The 21,377-nt window shown below is 50.8% G+C and overlaps 4 protein-coding genes across 4 annotated transcripts; 1 reads left to right on the plus strand and 3 right to left on the minus strand.

Moving 5' to 3' along the window:
- Positions 1 to 561: 561 nt before the first annotated feature.
- Positions 562 to 3,606, minus strand: BC939DRAFT_465454 (uncharacterized protein). The gene is made up of 10 exons (XM_051557508.1): positions 3,526 to 3,606; positions 3,187 to 3,434; positions 2,914 to 3,086; positions 2,764 to 2,820; positions 2,564 to 2,668; positions 2,350 to 2,472; positions 2,167 to 2,260; positions 1,468 to 2,058; positions 1,037 to 1,370; positions 562 to 946 (listed from the first exon to the last, which is right to left on the minus strand). The coding sequence occupies exons 2-10, from the start codon at positions 3,431 to 3,433 to the stop codon at positions 700 to 702; spliced, it is 1,971 nt and encodes a 656-aa protein (XP_051407637.1). The 5' UTR covers position 3,434; positions 3,526 to 3,606; the 3' UTR covers positions 562 to 699.
- Positions 3,607 to 3,802: 196 nt separating this feature from the next.
- On the plus strand, positions 3,803 to 4,318 carry BC939DRAFT_507273 (uncharacterized protein; the record flags this gene model as incomplete). Its single annotated transcript, XM_051560869.1, has 3 exons — positions 3,803 to 3,814; positions 3,910 to 4,171; positions 4,245 to 4,318. 3 exons carry the CDS (start codon positions 3,803 to 3,805, stop codon positions 4,316 to 4,318), a joined length of 348 nt encoding a protein of 115 aa, XP_051407638.1.
- A 249-nt stretch (positions 4,319 to 4,567) lies between these two features.
- BC939DRAFT_325004 (uncharacterized protein) lies at positions 4,568 to 9,499 on the minus strand. The gene is made up of 5 exons (XM_051551550.1): positions 9,428 to 9,499; positions 9,100 to 9,319; positions 8,420 to 8,801; positions 5,249 to 8,224; positions 4,568 to 5,126 (listed from the first exon to the last, which is right to left on the minus strand). The coding sequence occupies exons 2-5, from the start codon at positions 9,301 to 9,303 to the stop codon at positions 4,906 to 4,908; spliced, it is 3,783 nt and encodes a 1,260-aa protein (XP_051407639.1). The 5' UTR covers positions 9,304 to 9,319; positions 9,428 to 9,499; the 3' UTR covers positions 4,568 to 4,905.
- Positions 9,500 to 14,479: 4,980 nt separating this feature from the next.
- BC939DRAFT_496544 (uncharacterized protein) lies at positions 14,480 to 21,293 on the minus strand. Its single transcript, XM_051559685.1, has 5 exons — positions 20,687 to 21,293; positions 20,023 to 20,321; positions 19,753 to 19,892; positions 18,464 to 19,622; positions 14,480 to 18,364 (listed from the first exon to the last, which is right to left on the minus strand). The coding sequence occupies exons 1-5, from the start codon at positions 20,959 to 20,961 to the stop codon at positions 14,568 to 14,570; spliced, it is 5,670 nt and encodes a 1,889-aa protein (XP_051407640.1). The 5' UTR covers positions 20,962 to 21,293; the 3' UTR covers positions 14,480 to 14,567.
- Between the last annotated feature and the right edge of the window lie 84 nt (positions 21,294 to 21,377).

The following is a 21,377-nucleotide window of genomic DNA, read 5'->3' on the forward strand; positions in this document are numbered from 1 at the left end:
TTGTGGCTAGAGTTTGTCTTCATAGACCAAGAACTTTTTGCATACGCATGTCGGACCACGCTTTGAACACTTGGCATGCCCTTTCATGTCTCGCGCTCTACAGCACTTGAAAGCAGAATGCCCAGTTCGCGGGAATACAGGGTGGGTCAATGGGAGTGACGATGTAGACTATGGCTGTTGTTGCCTTTGCTCGGCTATACACAACTGCTCGAACAAAGCGTGTTCTGCGGTGCTTTGAGAGACGCGAAGGTGGACGATAACCTAGCTTATCGACAGTCGGGGGGACGAGAAAATAGCGTGGACACTCCATATCATTTGCGCTCACTATTTCCGAATGCATCCTGACCCCATGGAAACTATGAAGTAAACTATGCCTATTTAGTTCGTCGATACGTGTACCTTTCATTCGCCGCATGTCTTTACACGGCGAAGACGCCGGATTAATACGCGCTCCTTTTTCCATTTCGACTTCTGCCTCAAAATACTCACATAAGACCTATTCAGCTACGGGTATTGGTCTGCTTTGCACCGCATTTTGAGCAATATCGCACGTCCTGGATTGAACGACATTTTGGTAGGAATGGATTCCCGGACAGCTTTATTTTATATTAGAATTATGCAATGTATGTGATGTATAAGATGTATTCGAGGTATACAATGTATCAAGCCCGATTCTGGCACATCTCTACAACAGAGAGTTCATTCCATTTCCTTATACAGATCTTCCTCCGAAAAAATAGAATCTAAGACTGCTGCTGCTCCTTTCTCATCTCCTGCGTGTCCCGCGCCCCAAGACTTTCTCGTGGACGACGATCGCTGGAAACGCCTGTTCAGAGAAGTGTGTGATTCGTCGTCTACGAGTGGAGAGGGATGATGTGAATGCAATGGTGTTGGATCCAATGTGTTCTTGTCGTGCATCACAGGTTTATAAGCCCCTGGCTTCCGCCTATCATTCGTAAAGGATCTGGTTAGATAAGAATTCTACTTTCCTAAGATGAACAACAAATAGCGCAGAGGAAGATGTTAGACAGCTTACATTGACACGACAGGATATCGAGTCCTCAATCGCGTGCTATTGGTCCCCCTTGATGGTGAAGCAGTGTCTGCAGGATTCATATTGCTGTTGTAGGCGCTCTCAACCTCGCTATAGTTATGGGCGCCACCACCATCTGTGAGCGTCCGGTGCCTCTTTCGCGGATCTGAGTCTGCATCATTGTCAACATTTTGCCGCGTTGGGCCACGCTTAAGAAGCGCCTCGGAATGATCTGATTCTTCGCGCTTGATAACGGTTCGCCTCTGCGCAGACGATGTCGTTGCTGCCGATGATTCTAATGATTCGCTCGCGTGGCTCTTTTTATCCATGGAATGAACTATTTGGCATAAAAAAGACAAGCCATTAGCTAGACTGGTCCTTTTGCACGAATTTTCCATGTTCGCTAATATGTCCGGATCCGATGTTGCGCATACCATTGCTTGCTGCCCTTGTCACTCGATTTATTAATGCCTGTGCAGTGGGCGAGACACCATTCAAATGATTCTCTGCAGATTGCTGGTCTGTGCTCAATTCAGCCGACTTAGAGCGAGAAGACTTACGAATCAATGGTTCCTCTTCTTCATCCTCATTCGTATCTGCAGCATGCTTTCTCATGCCAGGGTCGTCGTTATTGTCCCAACCATACCCATCCTGCGGATGAGACAATAGCGGAAGTCCCAGCGACCTAATGCCCCCCTCTTCCTCGGCATCCTGAAACTGACTCTTGCTCGCGACAATTTTTGTCTCGCGCTTGGTCCGTTTCGTTTGCACAGCGGTTACGGATTCTGAAACGGCGATGACTTTTGAATCCTGCTCCACTGCTGCAATCTTGCCTCTACCCCTTCCTCGCCCTCTTCCTCTTCCTCGTCCTCGTCCTCGGCCTGCCTCAATAGTACTCGGCTCAGGTTTGACATCCTCCCTCACAAAGTCTTCGTGCTTCTTGATGTCTGACAAGTCAACCTCATCCTTACTTTCAACTACTTTACCTTCGAGTATTGCTCTCTTTCGGCGTTCTTCCTTGAGAGCTATTAATATTAAACGTGCGAAGAAGGAAAAATGAAAATGTCAGAAGTTTGATCCGCAAGATTTTGAGCGTCTAGTTGCCCATAGTAACTGTTTTCGCATGTACTCACCTTCCTCGAGGCTTTCCATTCGCTGCTGCAACGAATCTTTTGATTTGATTAACCGGACAATTCTATCCTTTTTTGTATTGATCAACACGCGGAACTATCCGTTCAAGAAACGAAGAAAATGTTGGTTAGGACTCCGGCAATAGTAAGCTGCAAATGTGGCAAAAGACATATTTCTTGGATTACCTTCTCCATCATGTTAATCTGCGACCGCAGCTTGTCCAATTTCAAGTCCGCGAGTAAACTCCTGCTCTCTTTATACTGAGTATCGAGTATGACCATATGACCTCTCAGATTATCGCTCAAACACTGCAATGCGCAAATAAGAAATAAGTATGAATTAGCCTTAGATCTCCACATGCGCGTACAGTGCAGTGTCGAAAGACAAGTCGAAGCATACCTTGAACTTTTGCCGCTCCTCGATAGTACTCTTGACCCATTGTCGCAGGATCGTTTGCGACTCTTCTGGCGAAACCTTTTCTAATTTCATGCTTCCAAGAATTGTCTATTTGGAAATCCAATGGACCAGCCGAATAAGTTCTGGTTTGCGAATGATTTCCCAAAAGACACAAGCAATACATTCTCCTACAAGGTTCTCACCTTTTGCTGAAAGGTTTTCCCTGCAACAGTGTTAGTTACTGAGCCGGCCCACGTCAGCTACGTTGATCCATGCAGAAGTTTGAATATTTGCATCCATACTCAACTTTAAGAGTATGCACGATAATTTCACAATGAATGGCCGCTTCTTACCTCCAAATCATTTGGCACCACTGATGGTCGAACACTCAGTGTCAGGTCCCATTTATCCCCATCCTTTTTGGGGACTCCTTTGAAGGCGACCTTGGTCAGACTTTCGTACAACTCCTTACTGACCATATCTTCACATCGAGTCTGTCGCTGTGCCTCCCAATCCTGTCGCGTCACTAAACATTCATTTGAACATAAAGCGAGAGAGGTACATGGGTTCTAGTGGGTGATAATGCTTAGGAACGCACATGAGTAGTTGAGGAGACTGAAGCTTACGTGTGCCTTTCCAGAAGGAGGAATAGTCCATAACAAAAATCCTGCACTGCCTCTCTTTCTCACCACGTTTTCTCCCACCGACACTGCTACTTGCATTGTCCGTAGCGTTGTCACTGCTTTCGCTACTACAGACGGATTCCCAGATTGTTTGAATAGCATGGTCGGTTTTGAGGGTTCCCGCCCGATGGTTCTTGCCATTCGAGACATACCCATGAATGTGAAATATCGATACCTCTTGGCTGCTCATCCTAGTGAGATAAAAAGTGGAGCTTTAGTTACTGCCGTTCTCTTTATGTTGTTAACTCTGTAGCTAGTGGCGAACAGTAGAATGTAACACACGTTGCTTTTTTCAATGGAATTTGCCAGTCGACATCGAAAGCTGAATGGTGTGAAGTGCAGGACAGGTTGAAGCGAGGTGCAGCAAAGGAATGTTGAATAGAGATGTAAGAAGCGGACTGGCGCGCTGCTCACCTGTATGGGCTGAGAGCAAGCACGCACGCGTTGGTGGCAAAAAGCCTTTGCCACTGAGAACAGTCCCTTCTCGGACGACCAGTGTGATCAGTGTGCACTGCTTCACGACATTCTTTTCACAACGATGCCGAAAGAAACACTCCCCATGGCGATCGAGGTACCGGAGCGCAAGATCAACAGGAAGCATAAGCTTACATGAATGGATGAATGTTCGATACCAGACACTCAATTGCTGGATATTACATACGATAGATGAGGCCCACCGTAATCAGTCAAGGCACAGCAGAGGCTCCAGAGAACATGTCCCAATCATCACAGTGTCAGGCACCTTCAACTCGCCTGCAAAACCAATATCAGCAACAGCAGCAGCAGCAACTCCCTGCAGATTGCCTGCCTTGCAAGGTCGTAGGCTGCGTTGGATTCAGTGGCCTTGGCCTGTACTCCTTTTACCAAGCACAGCAGTTGCCCAGGAACCTGGTAGCCCGAAGGCTTGGTCTCGGACTCATGGGAACAGGTACATATCTTCGTCACTCTTTAAATCGAAGCGAAACGTTTGCGGAAACCACTCCTAACAGCCTTTTTGTCAGTGTTCATCGGAGCGGCTGTCTACAGGTTAACTATGCCCACAAACCAGGAATTATCATCGTTATCGAAAAAGTAAACCGTTCCTGTATCTTCAGCTCATTGTTTCTTCATGATTGAAAAAAATATATTTCTTTGTAAAAAAATTTTAAGTGAATAAACGGTGTATAGACCTAGATAAATGTGTAGTATGGTGTATGTGCGTGTCTCCTTCTTAGTGCTTTCCCTCCTGGGCACGGAAAGAGCTGCTGCTCCATCGTGTTTTTGGTATTTTTTAAAGATTAGAAATTAGAAAATTATTTTTTGGGTAAAGAGAACGGGCGAGTTCTTTATGTCTTGCCAAAGTAGACCTCGCGCAATGTCTCGTGCGTGTAACGCTTCTCGGCATCGACTTCCAGCAATCCCCTGATAGCCTGGCGGGCATCGTCTTCCCGGACGGCGTCCAAAGCAGGCTCGAATTTAACTCCGTCGTCGTTCGTCAACTGGAACTCGGCGAACGCGTTCGAAGAGAAGTAGGTCTTGCGGGCGTGCAACTCGTAGATAATCAATCCCAGGGACCAGCGATCCATCGAGACAGACGACAGGACATTGGCATCACTCTTCTTGCGTCCGTTCAAGATCTCAGGGGCAGCATAGGTGACCGTTGTAACAGAGGTATCGACGGTCTCACCGACAAAGCGTGCATGGCCGAAGTTCCAAAGCTTCCAGATCAGCTGTCCGTTGCTGTTCTTCGCATCCTGTCCAGGAACACCCTCGAGGTAGAACGAAGCAGGGCGGACGTTCAGGTGAACAACATGATGCTCGTGGCACCAGCGGAGAGCATCCGAGAGCGAAGCGGTCAATTGACGGATCTGGATCGACGACAGCTGCTCTGTCTGCATGTAGGACTCCAAGGTACGAGAGAAAGAGCCCAAGATCGAGACATAGCGGTATTCGGCAAACGTTGGCAGTGAGTACAGGGTATAGAGGTCGCAGATATAGCGGTCAGACTTGAGGTGCTGAAGCATACCAGCCTCACGCTTCCAGTGGGCCTCGGTCTTCATCCACTTGATCGTGCGACGAGCGTTGGGGGCTTTAACCTCCTCAACGTGCGAGTAAGCAGTGTCCTCAATGTTGACATCACCGGGTGCGAGCATCTTGAATTTAGAGAACATGACGGCGCCAACAGCGGCGTTAGGGACGGCAGCAGAGGCGTCAGCACGCTCGTAGCGCATAATGCTCAACTTGAGAGTGATCTGGGTCTTGTTCGCGGCCTGCTCAGCGGGGGTCAAAGTACCACCTCCAACAACACGGGTCGTGGTAGTGGTCTGGTGGTTGTTTCCAACCAAGGTGGCTCCAGCTCCGACAACAACGGCGCCTCCTGGGATGCGGAAACCGCCATCCTCGGTGCGCTCAACAACAGTGCGGATCTCCTGTCCGTCGGGTCCGTTGGTAATCTGGTAATAACGGGTCTCTCCGGACTCATTACGCTCAGCAACGATGCGGGTCTGGGTCGAAGTCGAAGCACCCTCAGGGACAACGCCTCCAGAGACGGTACGGGTGGTCGTGGTAACATTTCCGGTAATGACGGCGCCAATGACCTTGCGGATCTCACCGGACTCGGTTCTCTCCTCAGTCACATAGCGCAGCTCACCCTCGGGCTCCTTAACTGGGATATGGACCCACTCGCCGGTCTCCACGTTGCGCTCAAACTTGGTGCGGATAGCGTTGCCGTTGTACTGATCAATAATCACATAGCGGATCTCGCCAGTCGAGGTGCGCTCGGTCACAATGCGGGGTCCCATAATCACGCGAGTAATCGTAGTACCGGAAATGATGCCTCCGACAATGTAGCGGGTCTCACCAGTCTCGGTGCGCTCAGTAATGACATGGCGAAGCTCACCGGTCTCCTCGTTCGTGGGGGTCATGCGGGTCTCTCCAGACGAAGTACGCTCAATAATGACACGGATAGCGTTTCCGCTGAAGCCACCAATAATGATGTAGCGGATCTCACCAGTCGAGGTACGTTCGGTCACAATGCGGGTCGATGAGGTAACAGAGCAGACGCCTCCAGGGATGACGCGGGTGCTGCCAGACTCGGTGCGCTCGGTAACAGTGCGGATTGCTCCTCCAGCAATGATACCGCCAATAATGTAACGGGTATCGCCAGACTCGGTGCGTTCAGTGATAACATGGTGGAGTTCTCCAGTGGGCTCGTTGGTAGGGATCAGGCGGGCCTCGCCAGACACGGTGCGCTCGGTCAAGACACGGATAGCATTGCCGCTGAAGCCGCCAACAATAACATGGCGAATCTCTCCAGTGGAGGTGCGCTCAGTGATGATACGGGTCGAAGAAGTCGTAGTCGTAGTTCCACCGGGAATGATGTGGGTGGTCTCTCCAGAATTAGATTCAGTGCGCGAAGAAACGATATGACGAACGATACCAGCGCCGGCAGCGCCAGCAATAATTCCTCCAATGATGTAGCGGATCTTGCCGTTATGGTCGCGCTCAGTGATAATCTCGCGCTCCTCGCCCTCGGGGGCATCAACAGGGATGAGGATGTCCTCGCCAGTCTCGGTACGCTGAGTGATGGTGCGAACAGTGGTAGTGTCAGGAACAACACCGGTCAAGACGTGACGAGGGGAACCATTTTCAGAGCGTTCAGTAACCACAGTGCGGCCACCAGTGCCGGTCGTGGTGTAGATGCGGCCGCCGTTCTTGGTGGTCGTGACAGTGGTCTTGCTGGTTATCGTGGTCGATTCGTTAGAGTCAGAGCGCTTATTACCGGCAAGGACAGCACCGGCACCGAGAACAGCGCCGCCCAACAAGACGTTTCTGCCGAGGTGGCTATCAGAGGAAGTCTCCTCAACCTCCTCAGTTGTCTCGGTAGTGGTCGTGCCTCCAACAGGGTACACTCCACCAGGGCCGGTAGGTCTCTTGGTCGAGTTATCAGAGGTAGGTCCGCCGGGAACAGGAACAGGAACGGGAGCACCGCGACCATTCTGGGTCTCAGTGGTGTTGTCATTTGGACCGCCAGGAACGGGAGCAGGGGTAACATGGCCATGGGAAACCTCTTCACGGTCATCCTTGTTCTTACGATTAGCAGCGGCAGCACCAAGGGCACCGGCACCAATAAGACCGCCAGCGATCGCACCAGGGTGCATACCGTGACCAGATCCAGAGGGACCAGAAGGACCACCGGGATAAGCACTGTTGTTGGAAGGACCACCGGGGTAAGTGTTGTTGCCGGAAGGACCGCCAGGAGGGAAGCTTGAGTCGCCGGAAGGACCACCGGGGTAACGAGAATCATTAGAAGGACCACCGGGAACAGGGACAGGGGCAACATGACCATGGGAAACCTCTTCACGGTCATCCTTGTCCTTACGGTTAGCGGCAGCGGCACCGAGGGCACCGGCACCAATAAGACCGCCAGCGATCGCACCAGGGGGAATACCGTGACCAGATCCAGAGGGACCACCAGGAACAGACGAGTCACCAGAAGGACCACCAGGGTAGGCGTTGTTACCGGAAGGACCGCCAGGCAAGTCCTTGTCTTGAACAACAACGTCATCCAGATCACCGAAAGGACCAACAGGAGCCAGAGGTGGGATTCCGCCATGAGCAGAGCTGTACTCGGAGTGACCAGCACCGCCAATACCTCCAGCAGCATACTCCTCCTCCTGGTGTCTTCTGCGACGACGGGCAAAGATGAACAGCAAAGCAATCAGGCAGATCAGGGCCAGAAAACCGAGAATGCCTCCGATGATAGCGCCAGTGTGATTTCCGCCGCCAGAGGTCTTGGAACCGTCGCTGCCGCCAGGGAGAATAGGACCAGTAGGAACGACGGAAGAACCAGAGGAAGTGGATGTGGGAGGAACGACAGTAGGGCCACCAGATGGGGCACCAGTGGGGACGTCGGGGCCTGGGGCTGGGATCCAGACTCCACCACCAGAGCCACCACCACCGGATCCACCGTCGCCAGATCCACCACCACCGGTTCCTCCACCTCCAGATCCACCGCTACCGGTTCCTCCACCTCCAGAGCCACCACCACCGGTTCCTCCGCCTCCAGATCCACCACCACCGGTTCCACCACCACCGGTTCCACCACCACCGGTTCCTCCGCCTCCAGATCCGCCACCACCGGTTCCACCACCACCGGTTCCTCCGCCTCCAGATCCACCACCACCGGTTCCTCCACCTCCAGATCCACCACCACCGGTTCCACCACCACCGGTTCCTCCGCCTCCAGATCCGCCACCACCGGTTCCACCACCACTGGATCCTCCACCTCCAGAGCCACCAGATCCGCCGCCACCGGATCCACCTCCTCCGGATCCACCGGTACCAGGGACGTAGATTACGGTGGGAGGAGTGATGGTACCTGGAGTAAGGGACTCACCAGGTTTCAGGTTGGTCGAACATTTATCAGCGGAGGCACAGCCACCATAGACAATGATACCCGTACCGCAGTTGGCGACGCCAAAGTCTCCAGAGATGGGAGCTCCCTGGGACTCGGGGACGATGGTATAAGGTGCACCGACAGTGGTGTTAACGCTCCAGACACCGACACCAGCATCGTTCTATTTTGACGACAAGGCAAAAGACAAATGCAATAGCGTTTAGTTTTTGATTTCAATGAACACGATGTTGAGATACGCGACATGTTGGTAGGAAGTATTGGAGAGACACGCCAAGGAAAGAAGAACGAGCGATAAGGATGGGGATAAGGCTAAGCGAGACTACATCTGATTGTCTGAAGATCGATTGTGGCACCATCCATTGTGCTCAAGGCGTGTCCAACTCAACGTCAAGAGCAAAATTAAGAGAACAAACAACAACCACCACCCAATTTTTTGTCCATGTTTGACATCGTATTACCTTGCCAAAGACATAGATAGAGCCTTCCCAGTTAGCGGTGCGAGGCACGGTAACGTTCAGGGCAGGCAAGGGGTGGAACTCGCTTGTGGTCGAGACAGGCTTGTCCGAGGGAGTCGTGGCTGAGTCGATGTCGTACCAGCCAGAGCCCTTGGGTCCAAAGAGGAAAAAGGTCTTGCCATCCTTGGGTGACGCGGCGACTCTCATGTCGGCGGGAACATTACTATTTGAAATAGTGGAAGAGGAAATATACATATCGGGCAGTTAAATCGTTGTTCACATAGGGCATACACCAAGTCGCGCCACCACACAACAACCAAAAGAAACTTACGAGGTCGTCAGTTGGTTGCAAGAGTGCACAGTGTCGTTGAGCAACTGGACGCCGGTCAAGTGAGCACCCTGAGAATCCTGCCAATGAATCAAGATGTCATCAATGGTAGACTGGGTGTTCTGGTAGACAACGGCAGCGTTGTTAGGGTAGGTCAATGTGCAAGGAATGGGCTGGTAGGTCCAGGTACGGGCCCAATGGTCCCAGACGGCAATGCCACCCTCGTATTGGACACCGAAGTGGTTCTTCGACGTCAGGAAACATTGTTCGGTGTGGTAGGGCTTTCCACCTCCAGGATAGGGCAATGAGGTCCAGATAACACTTGACCAGTCGGAAGAGCACGTCGACTGCTGGACAAAGTTGAAGACCAGGTCGCCCCTGGAGTCGTAACCGATCATGTAGGTCATGTTATTGGCGGAGTCAATGACAATACATGGGTGTTGGAGCACTGGTGGTGGCTCAGCGTGCCATTTGCCCACAACCGCGCCGGCTAAAGATACAAACCCAGAAAACAGAGTGACGGATGTGGTAAGCACCATGCAGCCATTTGGGAATATGTGATGTAGGATACCATCTGGAAAGGCGCTTAAGAGCGCCAGATGTGTATGGCTGTGAATTTTTTTTTTTTTTTTTAATTGATCGAGAGCAGTTACAACACCAAAAGATAATAATAACAGGCGGGTGTAATATGAGCATTTTGTACTGGTATATGAGCGATAGGGAACAGAGAGTGAACAGGACTAAGAGGCGGTCTGGAGCAGCAGAGAGCGAGAGCGAAAGTAAATCCGACATCATACTACCTCCCTTTGGTGGCCAATTGCAAGAGAAGTTAAAGGTGTAGAAGATCGCAACAAAATGGAGGAGTGGAGTGGCGGGACAAGCGCCCTGTGCTGAAGGGAGAGGGAAGCGAAATCTAGACCTGAAACAAGAAACCATACGAGTGGTGCCCTGAATCCCGTTCCTGAAAGTAAATAACCTTAAAATATTCATAGCAACAGGGGTCATTGGGACCGTTGGCATGCCCATGATAAAGCACCCTATGTACATACTGATTCTTCCGAGGAAGAAGAAAAAAAGATGATGGACATCACCTCACATCCCGAGGGCGCACAATCAGTCTGGTATAAAAAAATAAAATAGAAAAAATCGCACCAGCGCGTGCATGCACCAGGGATATGTGTGCAGTTAGCAGCGGACGAAATGCAGTGGCGAGTAGAGGGGATGTGGATAGGGGAAAGACATGCACCAGTACCGACCTGCCACAAAACCAAAAAAAACCAAAAAAAAAAAAACCAAAAAAAAAAGACCATAGGCAATGCCCCTTATCGGCGCATTTGCAAAGCAGTGGTATATTGTGGTCGATGCCCAATTTTTTTCTAGTCCAAAATGCTTGCTAAAGAAAACAACTGCAACGGCTGTTCCTTTTTTTACTTTGATACTGACTTTGTGATCAAAACGAATAAGACTATTGTCTTTGTGGGTTGGAAAAGGGCGGCCCTCAAAGAAACACCCCGAGGATGCATGGTGTATACGTGTGCAATGGATAGACGGGAGAAATAAAGGGAGGGGGGGGGGGGGCGGCGGAGGGTGTGCTTACGATCAATCTCGACTTGAGCCAAGGCGGGTGCGGCAGCGAGCAAGAAAGAGGTCAAGAACGATGCCATTGCGGCCTTGTTCTTTTGGCTATCCATTGTGAAGTAAGCGCTGCCCTCTTTTTAGAGTTATGTGGAACGAAGAGGGTAGGGGCCCAATGGATAGGATGAAAGAAATAAGGGGGGAAGGGGTCTTTAAACGTGTATAGGGTATATGAGTGTGAAATTAACTGAACCTCCCCGCAAGGTTGATGAGAGAAAGAGAGAGAGAGAGAGAGAGAGAAAGAGAAGAGTCGGAAGAGGAGATGAGGGAAGGAGGGAAGGAGAAGCGATGAAGGGAAAGGACCAGGGGGATGAGTAAAGAGGAAAGAAGAAAGAAGTGAAAGAGGGAAGGGAGAAGAGAAAAAGAAAAGAGCGTTGAAAGGGGAAGGGGGAAGGGGGAAGGGATGAGCAACAGAGGAGAAAGAAAGCGAGGAAGCGTGCGGAAGCGGTACAAAAAGACTTGCTCGACTCATCTGCTTTCCCTTAGTCTCCAGCCTTCCTCTTTTCGCCCGAGGAGTAAAAATAAAAGAGCTACATGGAGACCAAGCAGGGTGCCTGAATGTATAATTGTGGTCACGGTTTTACGTTCGGAATGTGGACTGGGCCTGGTCGGCCATCATGGGCCCCGCTCCTCGGCCTTGGTTCCTGGTTCATGATGTGGAATCCGCAAAGTGACGATGAACAAGCCGTCGGGACAGTCTACCGTACCCAGAGTGGGATGGAGATGTGTCTGAAAATCGGATAGCGTAATGGATCTAAGGACTGGCATAGGGTGCGGGACTAGGACTCGGACTGGACTGGACCGAGGCAATGGCAGTAGAAATGAATGGTACCACGCAGCAATTGAATAAGACCAAATAAATTGTCGACTGATGAAAATTTGTGGTGCGGTGGAGTGTGAAAACCACTCGTCTGCCGTTCTGTGCTCTCATTAATGCTTTTTATATCTCCTGCGCCTATTAGACTACCTGTTAGACTACCTATCAGAGAGCCGCGACGGTTATGGATTCATTCTCTTTGAATCAAGTCTACACCTTACATTTAGAACACTGCTCCTCGCTCTGTCGGTTCTTTGTCGGTTGGGCTTAGAATGCAATAAGTTGCATAGCAGATAAAAATGTGACCAACGGTAGCTGCTGCTACTACATCTCACAGCACGAATGTATGGTCAAGGCAACGCACTTGTGAGCTCTGCTATTGAACGATAACTCGCCCAATGCTTCTCTGCCCTTCTTCTTCACGCGCGTGTAAACTATATGTGTAGGCGAAGTTCTATGTTCTAGTGGGTGCATATCCTACGACCCATCGCCTCTTTCCCGAACAGACAGGATTGGACACTGCATTGCGCTAGATCTCCATCTGCTTTTGTCTTCCTATCTCTCGCAGCCAGAATTAGCAAAGCAGCCAGGTGCAAAAACAAACCGTCCGTTGGTTTCTTTTTGATTGCCATGATTTTAGAAAGCATAGGTTTCAAAGCATAAATAAAAGCTTCAACGTACATGCGGAGAACATCCAGAACTAGCGAACACAATACGAAAAAGTCGTGCTTAGGAACCCGGAGATGGTTCTCATAAAGCTTCTTTTCCAAAGATCCTGGTCCATTGTACGATTGACGCTGCTTTTGCAGGACTGTAGGTACATCCAAGGCAGAAATGGTGGCAGAAACTCCAAGTCGTGTCTCCGCCCATACGCTGCATGTATAGGGGGAGAGTCAGACCGCAGGATTGCAACTGAGTTTCACCCTTCGCGTCCTTCTCTCGTTGGAATCTAGGAATATACGATGGCATCCGGCAACAGCTTATGCTGCTTGTCGTTGCACAAAATATGCAGATACCTATCATTGAAATACAGACCTATCCTGCAGCGCATGTATGTAGACTAACGCGAGGCGAACAACTATGGATCGCGGTGGTTGTTTTTTGGTCAGACTTTTTTCTGCTATCGTGCCCGACTTTCCTTCCCTGTTCTCCTGTTGCGACCTGCGGCGATCTAAAATAAACTTAAAAAAAAAGGTCGTTCTAGCTTCCAAGACTATCCGTCTGCACGGTGTTCGCTATGCCTGGGATTATTTTTTTGGAGTCCATTTTTTTCGCCTTCCGCGCGCGCCATCCCCAGCCATGCAAGCCTTACTTTTTACTATTCCGCTCAAATGTTGTCTAGAATGCTCAGTAGAATACCTGACAAATATGACCATTTATACCATGACAATTTTGGCCACATGTACATTTTTCACTCAATCGCATTTCCCTTAAACTAGTACCGGGCCTATCCTATCCTGGTTGTCAATCCCCTGTGTTTTTTGTACCATGAACATAAACATTTCTATGGGAAGAAAGGAAAGGGATGAGGACAGGGGGTAGTGCGACCATGGGCACCTCACAGCCTTGTAAAACAATTACAAGATCACGCGTCACAAGCCTCCATCCTTTGTGATGGACAATCCGCTAGTGTAGCGATGGCTCGGGTTCTGGTACCACATGGTCACCTTGACAATCCAGCGCACGTTGCCCATCCACTAGCAGCAATACAACGGTGTAACGAACACCGACCATAAGCGAGAAAGAGTTATCATGGAAACATCCAGGATATATCTAATTCGCACGCTGTATCTCGCTCCCTCCAAGTCCTCTATCAATTGTTCGTCAATAGTCTATAGCCCCCTCTTCAGACCCCTCTTCAGACACCCGGCAGATATAGTTTACGAGGGGTTTGCTGCCTGGATCGCTGAACTTTGCGGTATTTTTATCATGTGCCTCCTGCATTCACCCAACAATAAAATGCCATACAAAAATGTTCATTTCTAGGTAGGGACAGACCAAGAGGATGGACCCAGCACCCAGCGCCCACCACCTCATCTCGCATCTTTGTGGGTAGACAAAAAAAAAGTACATGTACAAACAAGGCAGATCAAAAAATAGATCAAGGGTGGGTGCGCACCTGCAGCTCCAACATGCACGTTTTGCATTGGCGTAGTCTTTTTTTTTTTTTTTTTTCCACCGTTGTTCTTGTTGTGTATGGGTAACTCTCAGGGGGTTGCCCAGAAAGAAAGACAAAAGATTGAGAGGGGGCGATCATCATCATCAACAGCAGCAACAACAAATCCCCAGAAGGGCAGGGCAGGCCTGCATGGGATGATAATTGACATACATGTAGCAATGACTTTGACCCGGTACAGATGCCAGAAAGACAGGCACACGGCGTATCATCCGCGTCTTTCCGCAGCTGGTAGTATGACCTAAGCCAATGGCACGACGCATCCCGCTATCAAGATACCGTCTGAAGATTTCCTAAGCGCATTGCTGCTCATGACGGGAAAGACCCAACGCGTCCCTGACATGGTTTACAGCACATAAACACACGCGACCAAAGATCGAATCGACTCCACCGTCTGGGAAATTCCCTGCACGCCGTTCTGTAGAATGGTCATAGTAAATAAACGCGCCCTGCATCAGGTTCAGGTCGCGCATATTCATCATATTTATCATAGTAATCGAAGATCATATTGTGCTCTAGAAGCCTTTACCGCCATACCGGTTCTCCAGATCCGAATATAACGTCGCTTCAAATCCTACTGCGCCATCTATACCTCCACCCGCACTTCTAGACCCAGCGGTGCTCTTACCGTTCGAGCATACACTCTCACCGACCATCTCAGGTGTAAGGAACGACCCCGCTGCCTCTGCACCCGCGATACCTGAAGGATATAACCCCGAATAGTTCATCGTCAGCCCGACTCCCATATCCGTGAACCGAGCCATCTCGCACTGCCGGATACGCTCCAGCTGACATCTTAGCAACTTGATACCGTCCTCGGCAGCCGTCAGACTCAAGTGATGGTGCTTCTTGGCACCCGCTGCAACTCCTGGCGTAGAGCTGATCGACGATGTGCTCGCACCGAAAGCTCCATTGCTATTTGCCTGTATCGTCGTCGAGCTCGAGGTACTCTCTCCAATTGGTATCACACTCAAAGAGTTCGGTGCGATGTTGGCGACGTTGAGATTGCTGCTACTACTGTTGGCAGAAACACTCATGATATGATGCTGACTGTTATGGCTATTGAGGCCATGCTGCCCAACAATCGCACTGATCACCTCGTCCTGACCGTCAGCCGTCCACAATCTCACGCGTTCACGATCCAAAAGTGTTGACACCAATTTCAGATTACGGTCCTTGACTACTGCGATTTGCTTCTTGTACTCGGTGATGGTAGATAAAAGGTGCAGATGCACAGACCGTAACTTGTCCATTTCTGCAGAGATCAACGCGTGTCGATCCAACTCGGATGTCTCTGAAAAGTCATGGCTTGCTCTAGAAGGCGGCATGCTCATTGGTTCTTCGTCGTTCTCGGACAGAACTGGTGGGGATGGGATCCTACGGAGGACAGACGCGCGCTCAGCTCTCGAGATGGAAAGGGACCGGGTCACAACAGAATCACGATTTCCACCAGAATTTGAGCCTTCACCTTCACCGATACCACCGCCGTTACCGCTTATAGAGATGGCCGCAATCTCCTTCCCGCCTTCAACCGCATTCACAGCTAAAGCGGCAGAGTAGCGCGAGGAACTCGCCAATGCCCGGGACTGGATAGATTCACTCTTATGGTGAGTATCTGCACTCGAGACCGATACTTCGTCGTCATCTTCCATGGACCTGTTCACACCATTACCCGTAATCTTGACCTCGCCAACGATCTCCCAGACCTTTTCCACCTCAGCCTTGCGGTGTTGTATCAGCTGGTCGAGCTCTTGCTGCAGGCCACGCAGCTGCTTTCTCAGCGTACCCACATCGTCGTAGAGACTGGCGATCTGGTCATTCAGATTCGACAGCTCCTGATCTGCCAAGACGAGCGAGGCCCGAGACTCCGCTAACGAAGCTTTGAGACTGACAATTTGATGAGTCGTTGTCATCTGGAGAGCATATAGCGTCGAGCAAAGCGACTGGATAAATAACTTGTGGTCACTAATTGAGCAGGACTGAGTGTAATGGTCGATAGAGGCCGTTGACAGTCTGGAGTCAATCGCATCCTGCATATCTCCCTCGTCAACCACGCTACAAGAGTTTCGCCACAGATGCGAGGCAACACGTTCGCTCGAATTGCTCTCCTCAGCTGCCATCTCAGCGGCAAGCTCCATTCCCTGCGCCACTGCCGCCGCGATGGCCTCACGACGTGCTTGGACTGCCGGGTCATCTGGATTGGCGCCCTCGAGCTTAATCAGCAAACCTCTGAGTAGCTCCTGTGGTCCGATTTTGCGCATCAGCTCTCGGACGTGATCGAGTTCCCGAAGCCGACTCTGCTTCTCCTCCTTGTAGTCCTCCAGGTCCTGCTTCAATCTGTTATACAGATCAGTCACTGACTCCGCTTGCTCCATCAGATGGTTTAACTGGTTCTGCAGTTTGAGTTGCTCCTCCATGAAATTCGGCTGCGTATCCGCCTTGAAGGGTCGCGAGACGATCTTCTCCACATTCTCATCCAGGGCCTTTTGGAGTCCATCAAGATAGAGACATTTCTGATAAATCTGTTCCTTGGCGCGGTTGCATTCATGTAGTCGAAGATCCGCCTCTTCTGCGTCTCGAGAGATCTCAGCCAGGTTCGCCATCAGGATCTCGAAAACCAGCTCGATCTCCTCCAATGTCGGTATCTCCTCTTGAAGGTTGCCTGCATCGTCCAGAGTGAGCATGAGTGGCTCGTCCTGCGGTTGATTGGGCTGCCTTGAGACAAAGACCTTGGTCACCCTGGGTGTTACATCTATCAGCACAGTCGACGTGGACTGACCGACTTCTGTGCCACCTACGCTGCTGTGTTGGTCGCAGTTGGCCGCCTCTGAGACACGGATGTCCTCCAGCTCCTTCATGGCCTCACTCCACCGGTCCTGCAAACTTGCGTTGGCGAGCTCTAGTCTTGCGGTCTGAGCCTTAGAAAGCTCAAGTTCATGCCTCAGTGAAGCCACAATATCCTGCCCACCTTTATCCGTCAAGATGCCGTTGGGGTCGGAAGCCTTCAAAAGGAACGACCAATCTCCCAAAGAGTGCCTTGAAATGTTGTTGCTCTCGCGGGACTGAATACTGCTCTGGATGCGCTGTCCTTTGGCCTTCTCGTCCTCCTGGACCATTACCTTAACAGCCAGCTCGTCGACAAGGGCTTGCATATGTTCGCCCTCCTCAGCTCGACGCAGGATATTCGCAAGACTGTCAATCCGCTCCTTTCGCGACTCGATCTCGCTATCGAACGCCTTCGATTGTTCTTGAATTAGCTCTGTGAGCTCGTTGACAAGGAGATCTCGCTCCTTGATGTCGCAAGTCTTGGAGGAAAGCTCCTGCTCGAGTAGAGACACCTTCTGCGATAGGACCGCGATCGTGTGCAAAACGGGTTCGCTTTCGGTCGATATGCTGGCCTGCGTCGGAGAGGTCGGCCTTGCGATCATCAACCCCTTCTCCTCCAATGCCGCTCCGTTCTCGTTCTCCAAAGTCAATTTCTCGTCAGGACCTGTACTATTCAAAGCACCCTGCGGGGCCAGGACCATGGCAGGTCGAGGAAGACTATCGACCTTGGTAGCTGAGTCCCGAGATAGCTGCTCCTCATCCAGGGCTGTAGTAGTCAGCGAATCTTGTTTCATCCTCCTCGCTACCGCTTTATGCTTCGCTAGGGTAATGCTGGTGCCATAACGGGTTCCAGTCCACTCTCCACCCATCGCTCCGTGGACCAATCTGCCTAGGCTAACAAGCCCACGTCTCTTCTTCTCCTCCAATTCCGTCTTAAGCCCCTCATTCTCGGCCTCCAGTTCCTCCAGTTGCTCGCTGAGTCGCGTATAGACCGAATACAGCCTTGTGACCTTGGACTTTTCAGAATCGTAAGCTGTCAGGACCACCAAGTTCTGGCGCGTCATGTTATCTAACTCGGATTCATAGAACGTAATCACATCCCGATACTGCTCTTCTGTAATCATCAGCAGCTCGTAGGTGCTCTCGAGCTCGTACTTGAGGTTCTCCAAACTTGCAATCAGATCTGTGTTGTATTCTTCCTGGGACTGCCCATGTCCGTTTGCACCCTGGTTGTCAGGGGACCACCCAAGGAGGATCTGATCCGTGATATATTGGAGTGAGGTCTCGATTGACACGGATGTGTGGTTCTGGTAGTGCTCCAAATTCTGGAGAACTTGGTTGAACTGAAAATCGACCTCGTGCAGTGTCTCCGGCAGGTTCAGAGGCTTGAGGATGCTGTCGCGTGCTTGATAGGCTGGCACCACAGCATTCGAAGGTGTGGTCCCGTCCTTATCACCATCACCAGTCGTCCTCGCTCGTCCGCTCTCTAGCAACAGTCATGGGCGAAAAGAATGAATATCAATGAATGACACTCTCACGCTAAAAGCCAACCATCGATGATGGGGAAAATGGCATATTCACTCACCAAGGATGCGTCGCATCTCCTCTGACTGTTCTCCTCGAACGACATCCAGGGGTTTCAACCCTTTGGTATTCCGCAGCTCAATATCCGCACCCTCCTTGACCAGCACGCTAACAACCTCTAAGACGCCTCCATATTCGACTGCAAAATGGAGAGGCGTATTCCCATGTCTATCAGGAATGTTGATAAGTGATCCTAGCCGCAAAAGCAAGCGACAACAATCCGCCAGGTGCTTGGACGCTCGCTGGATTTCCTCTGGCGGAGCCAGCTTAAGCGCTCCATTGTCCATAAGTCCTCCGTGATATCGTGGCCCTGTCGATGATAGGTCGTTCGAAGAGGTCGTCGACGCTGCAGAGGACCCTGGAATCTCTTTGCCGTTGGGCGTCAAATGGTTTGATCCTGCAGACCCACTTGTTTCAGTCCTGTATCGGGTTTTTTTCCGATTCGGCGTAGGCTCCTCTACCACAGGTCCTGGTGGCGTACCCGATGACTGGCCATTAGACCCGACAATTGACGAGCCTGCTGCAGAATCATTGCCAGAAGCATCATCGTTCAAGGGTGCCAAAGCGTGTTCCAGACTAAAGCGACAGAGGTGATGTAACGCTGTTCGACCATAATGGCTCTGCGCATTCATGTCTGCTCCTGCCTGATATAAAATCTTGACCGTCTCCATTGAGGGCAATGGTCGTGTCCTGAGGGCATGATGTAGAGGTGTCAGCCCTGTCTGCAGGTCATGATGGTTAACGAGCGCCACGTTAGCCAAGCTTCCGCCTACTCCTGATCCTGATCCTCCACCGATACCACTATCGTTCAGTGAAGGCGGGGCCATCAGAAGCGACTGCAGCGACATGAAATCGCCCAGCTTGATTGCCTCCAGCATCGCGGTATGAGTCGTCCGCTGGATCTGCTGCAGATGAGCGCCCTCTGCGGACTCGTTCATATTCGCTCCCAAGGTAGCAGAAACTGCTCCTTCTGATTGATTAGTTTGTGAGGCAGGCAGCGAGGAGAGCAAGGAGGAGAGTTTGGAGTAGTAGAGGGGGTAGCGGACAAGACTTTGCGAAAGCGCATAGGGTAGGGTCGTATTGCTTGAACCGTCGGCTGACTTATCCAAGGCTGAAGTCGTTGTTCGCAGTTGAGGGGACCCGGGGGGCGTCAACAGGTGCTATGCAGATAACCCATGGCGGCATGAATACAAGGGAAGATGATCGTTTAGGGATGGCTTTCTCATATATTTTTTCTGGGGACGTGCAGTAGATCCTGCCATTCATGCGCCATTCCTATGGTGACCTTACCAGGACCTCTGGCCGTTTGCATCGTAGCGTCTCCTCAAACATTTGGACAATCTCAGGATACATCTGCCCGTATTGGATCGAGGACCATCCGTTACTGTCTGTCAAGTCGGGGGATGCGCCATGCCTCAGCAGAGTTTTGACTACCGCCATGTGTCTATCTCGTGCTGTGCACAGAGCACACACGGGAGGGGTTTAAGTTTTTTTTTTTGTTAGATGCCATTGAGCGACGTGATGCTTTTCTTGGTCAGGGTTCTGTTACATGTCGCCTACCAGCATACATCAGGGCAGTCGCGCCCTTTCTGTCGGTGGCATCAACATCGACTTTCCCAGCCTCAAGCAGGCACCTGACGACCACCTCCTTGCCCAGATAACTGGCCAAGCAGAGCGGCGTGATGCCCTTGATCTCATCCTGAGGCGCATTCAATGTCGACAGCGTGATGGAAGGGTGGGGCAGGATGCAGTTTCGCAGAATAGAGAGATGAGCCGGAGATGTTTGGGAGATCAGGGCTAGGTTGGCTGGCGTGATCGTCAGTGTATCCAGACCGTAGACTGCACAAAGAAGCGGTGTCCTAGTCGTACATTGACAACAGGTACGGCAGTGTATACCATGCAGAGGAAGATGAGTTGCGGCATTGTTAGAGGGGTGAAGGAGCTAAGATTATCCTTCCTAACGAGCCCCACTCCTCGCTTGGGCCCTTCGTTTCATGGTTCGTCTGTTTGTCTGCATAGCGTTCAATCCTCGAAGCCTCCTTGAATGCTCTCAATCATCCAACTTCCCGTGTGTTGTCCGATCCATGGACCACGAAAAGGGCGCTCTGACAACCCTGTCGCTTGAGCCGCCCCCCCATCCCCTCTTTTTACAAGGGGGACAAAGGGAAGGGGAAGGGAAATGCAAGAAGTTGCGCAAAGTGACTGGAGGCAATCGCTGCTTTACCTTCCTCGGCCATCCTTCTTGTTCAGGTCTGCACCGGCATCGATCAAGGCCCGGACAATCTCCTGGTTGCCGTTCAAGACCGCCAGGTTTAAAGGTGTGGCTCCGTAGAGGATATCATCGGGCTCAAAGTTCGTCGCTTGGCCTATGATCGGCTGCACAGCATAGGCTGATTGGCGAGGGCTGCAGGCGAATGTCTGGTTAGGATCATGGCCGTTCCTGCAGAGTTCTCTGACCAATCCCAGGTCGTTCGACGCGACCGCCTGTGCCAGATTCATTTCAAGGACAGAGACTTGAGGCGGGTTCGAAAAAAAGAAAAAGAAAAAAAAGAATAAGGTATTCCCTGATGTGGAGAAAAGAGATAAAGATCAGGTTACTGTGTGGTTGTTCGATCCCAATTAAACCTTGAGGGAGACGCGCTTGAGATAAAGTAATTAGGGATGTATATTAGTCTAGAGTAACGTGCTTCAAGAGATCTCCCTTGAACTCATTCCTCATGTGCAATGGGCAACAAAAAAAAAAACTGGCGGCAAAAGACAACAACAACAACAAAAGGAGGAAGAGGGGATGAAGAAAAGAGAGTGTGAGAGAATTGCAAAATACAAAAAACAAGAAACAAAAAACAAAAAAGAAGAAACGAGTATCAGCATGGATAAGAAAAGAAAAAAGAAGGGGTTGAGCTCATTGCGTGCAA

The sequence above is a fragment of the Gamsiella multidivaricata genome (assembly GCF_025024155.1).
Source record: "Gamsiella multidivaricata strain RSA 2152 chromosome Unknown BC939scaffold_90, whole genome shotgun sequence".
NCBI lineage: Eukaryota > Fungi > Mortierellomycota > Mortierellomycetes > Mortierellales > Mortierellaceae > Gamsiella > Gamsiella multidivaricata.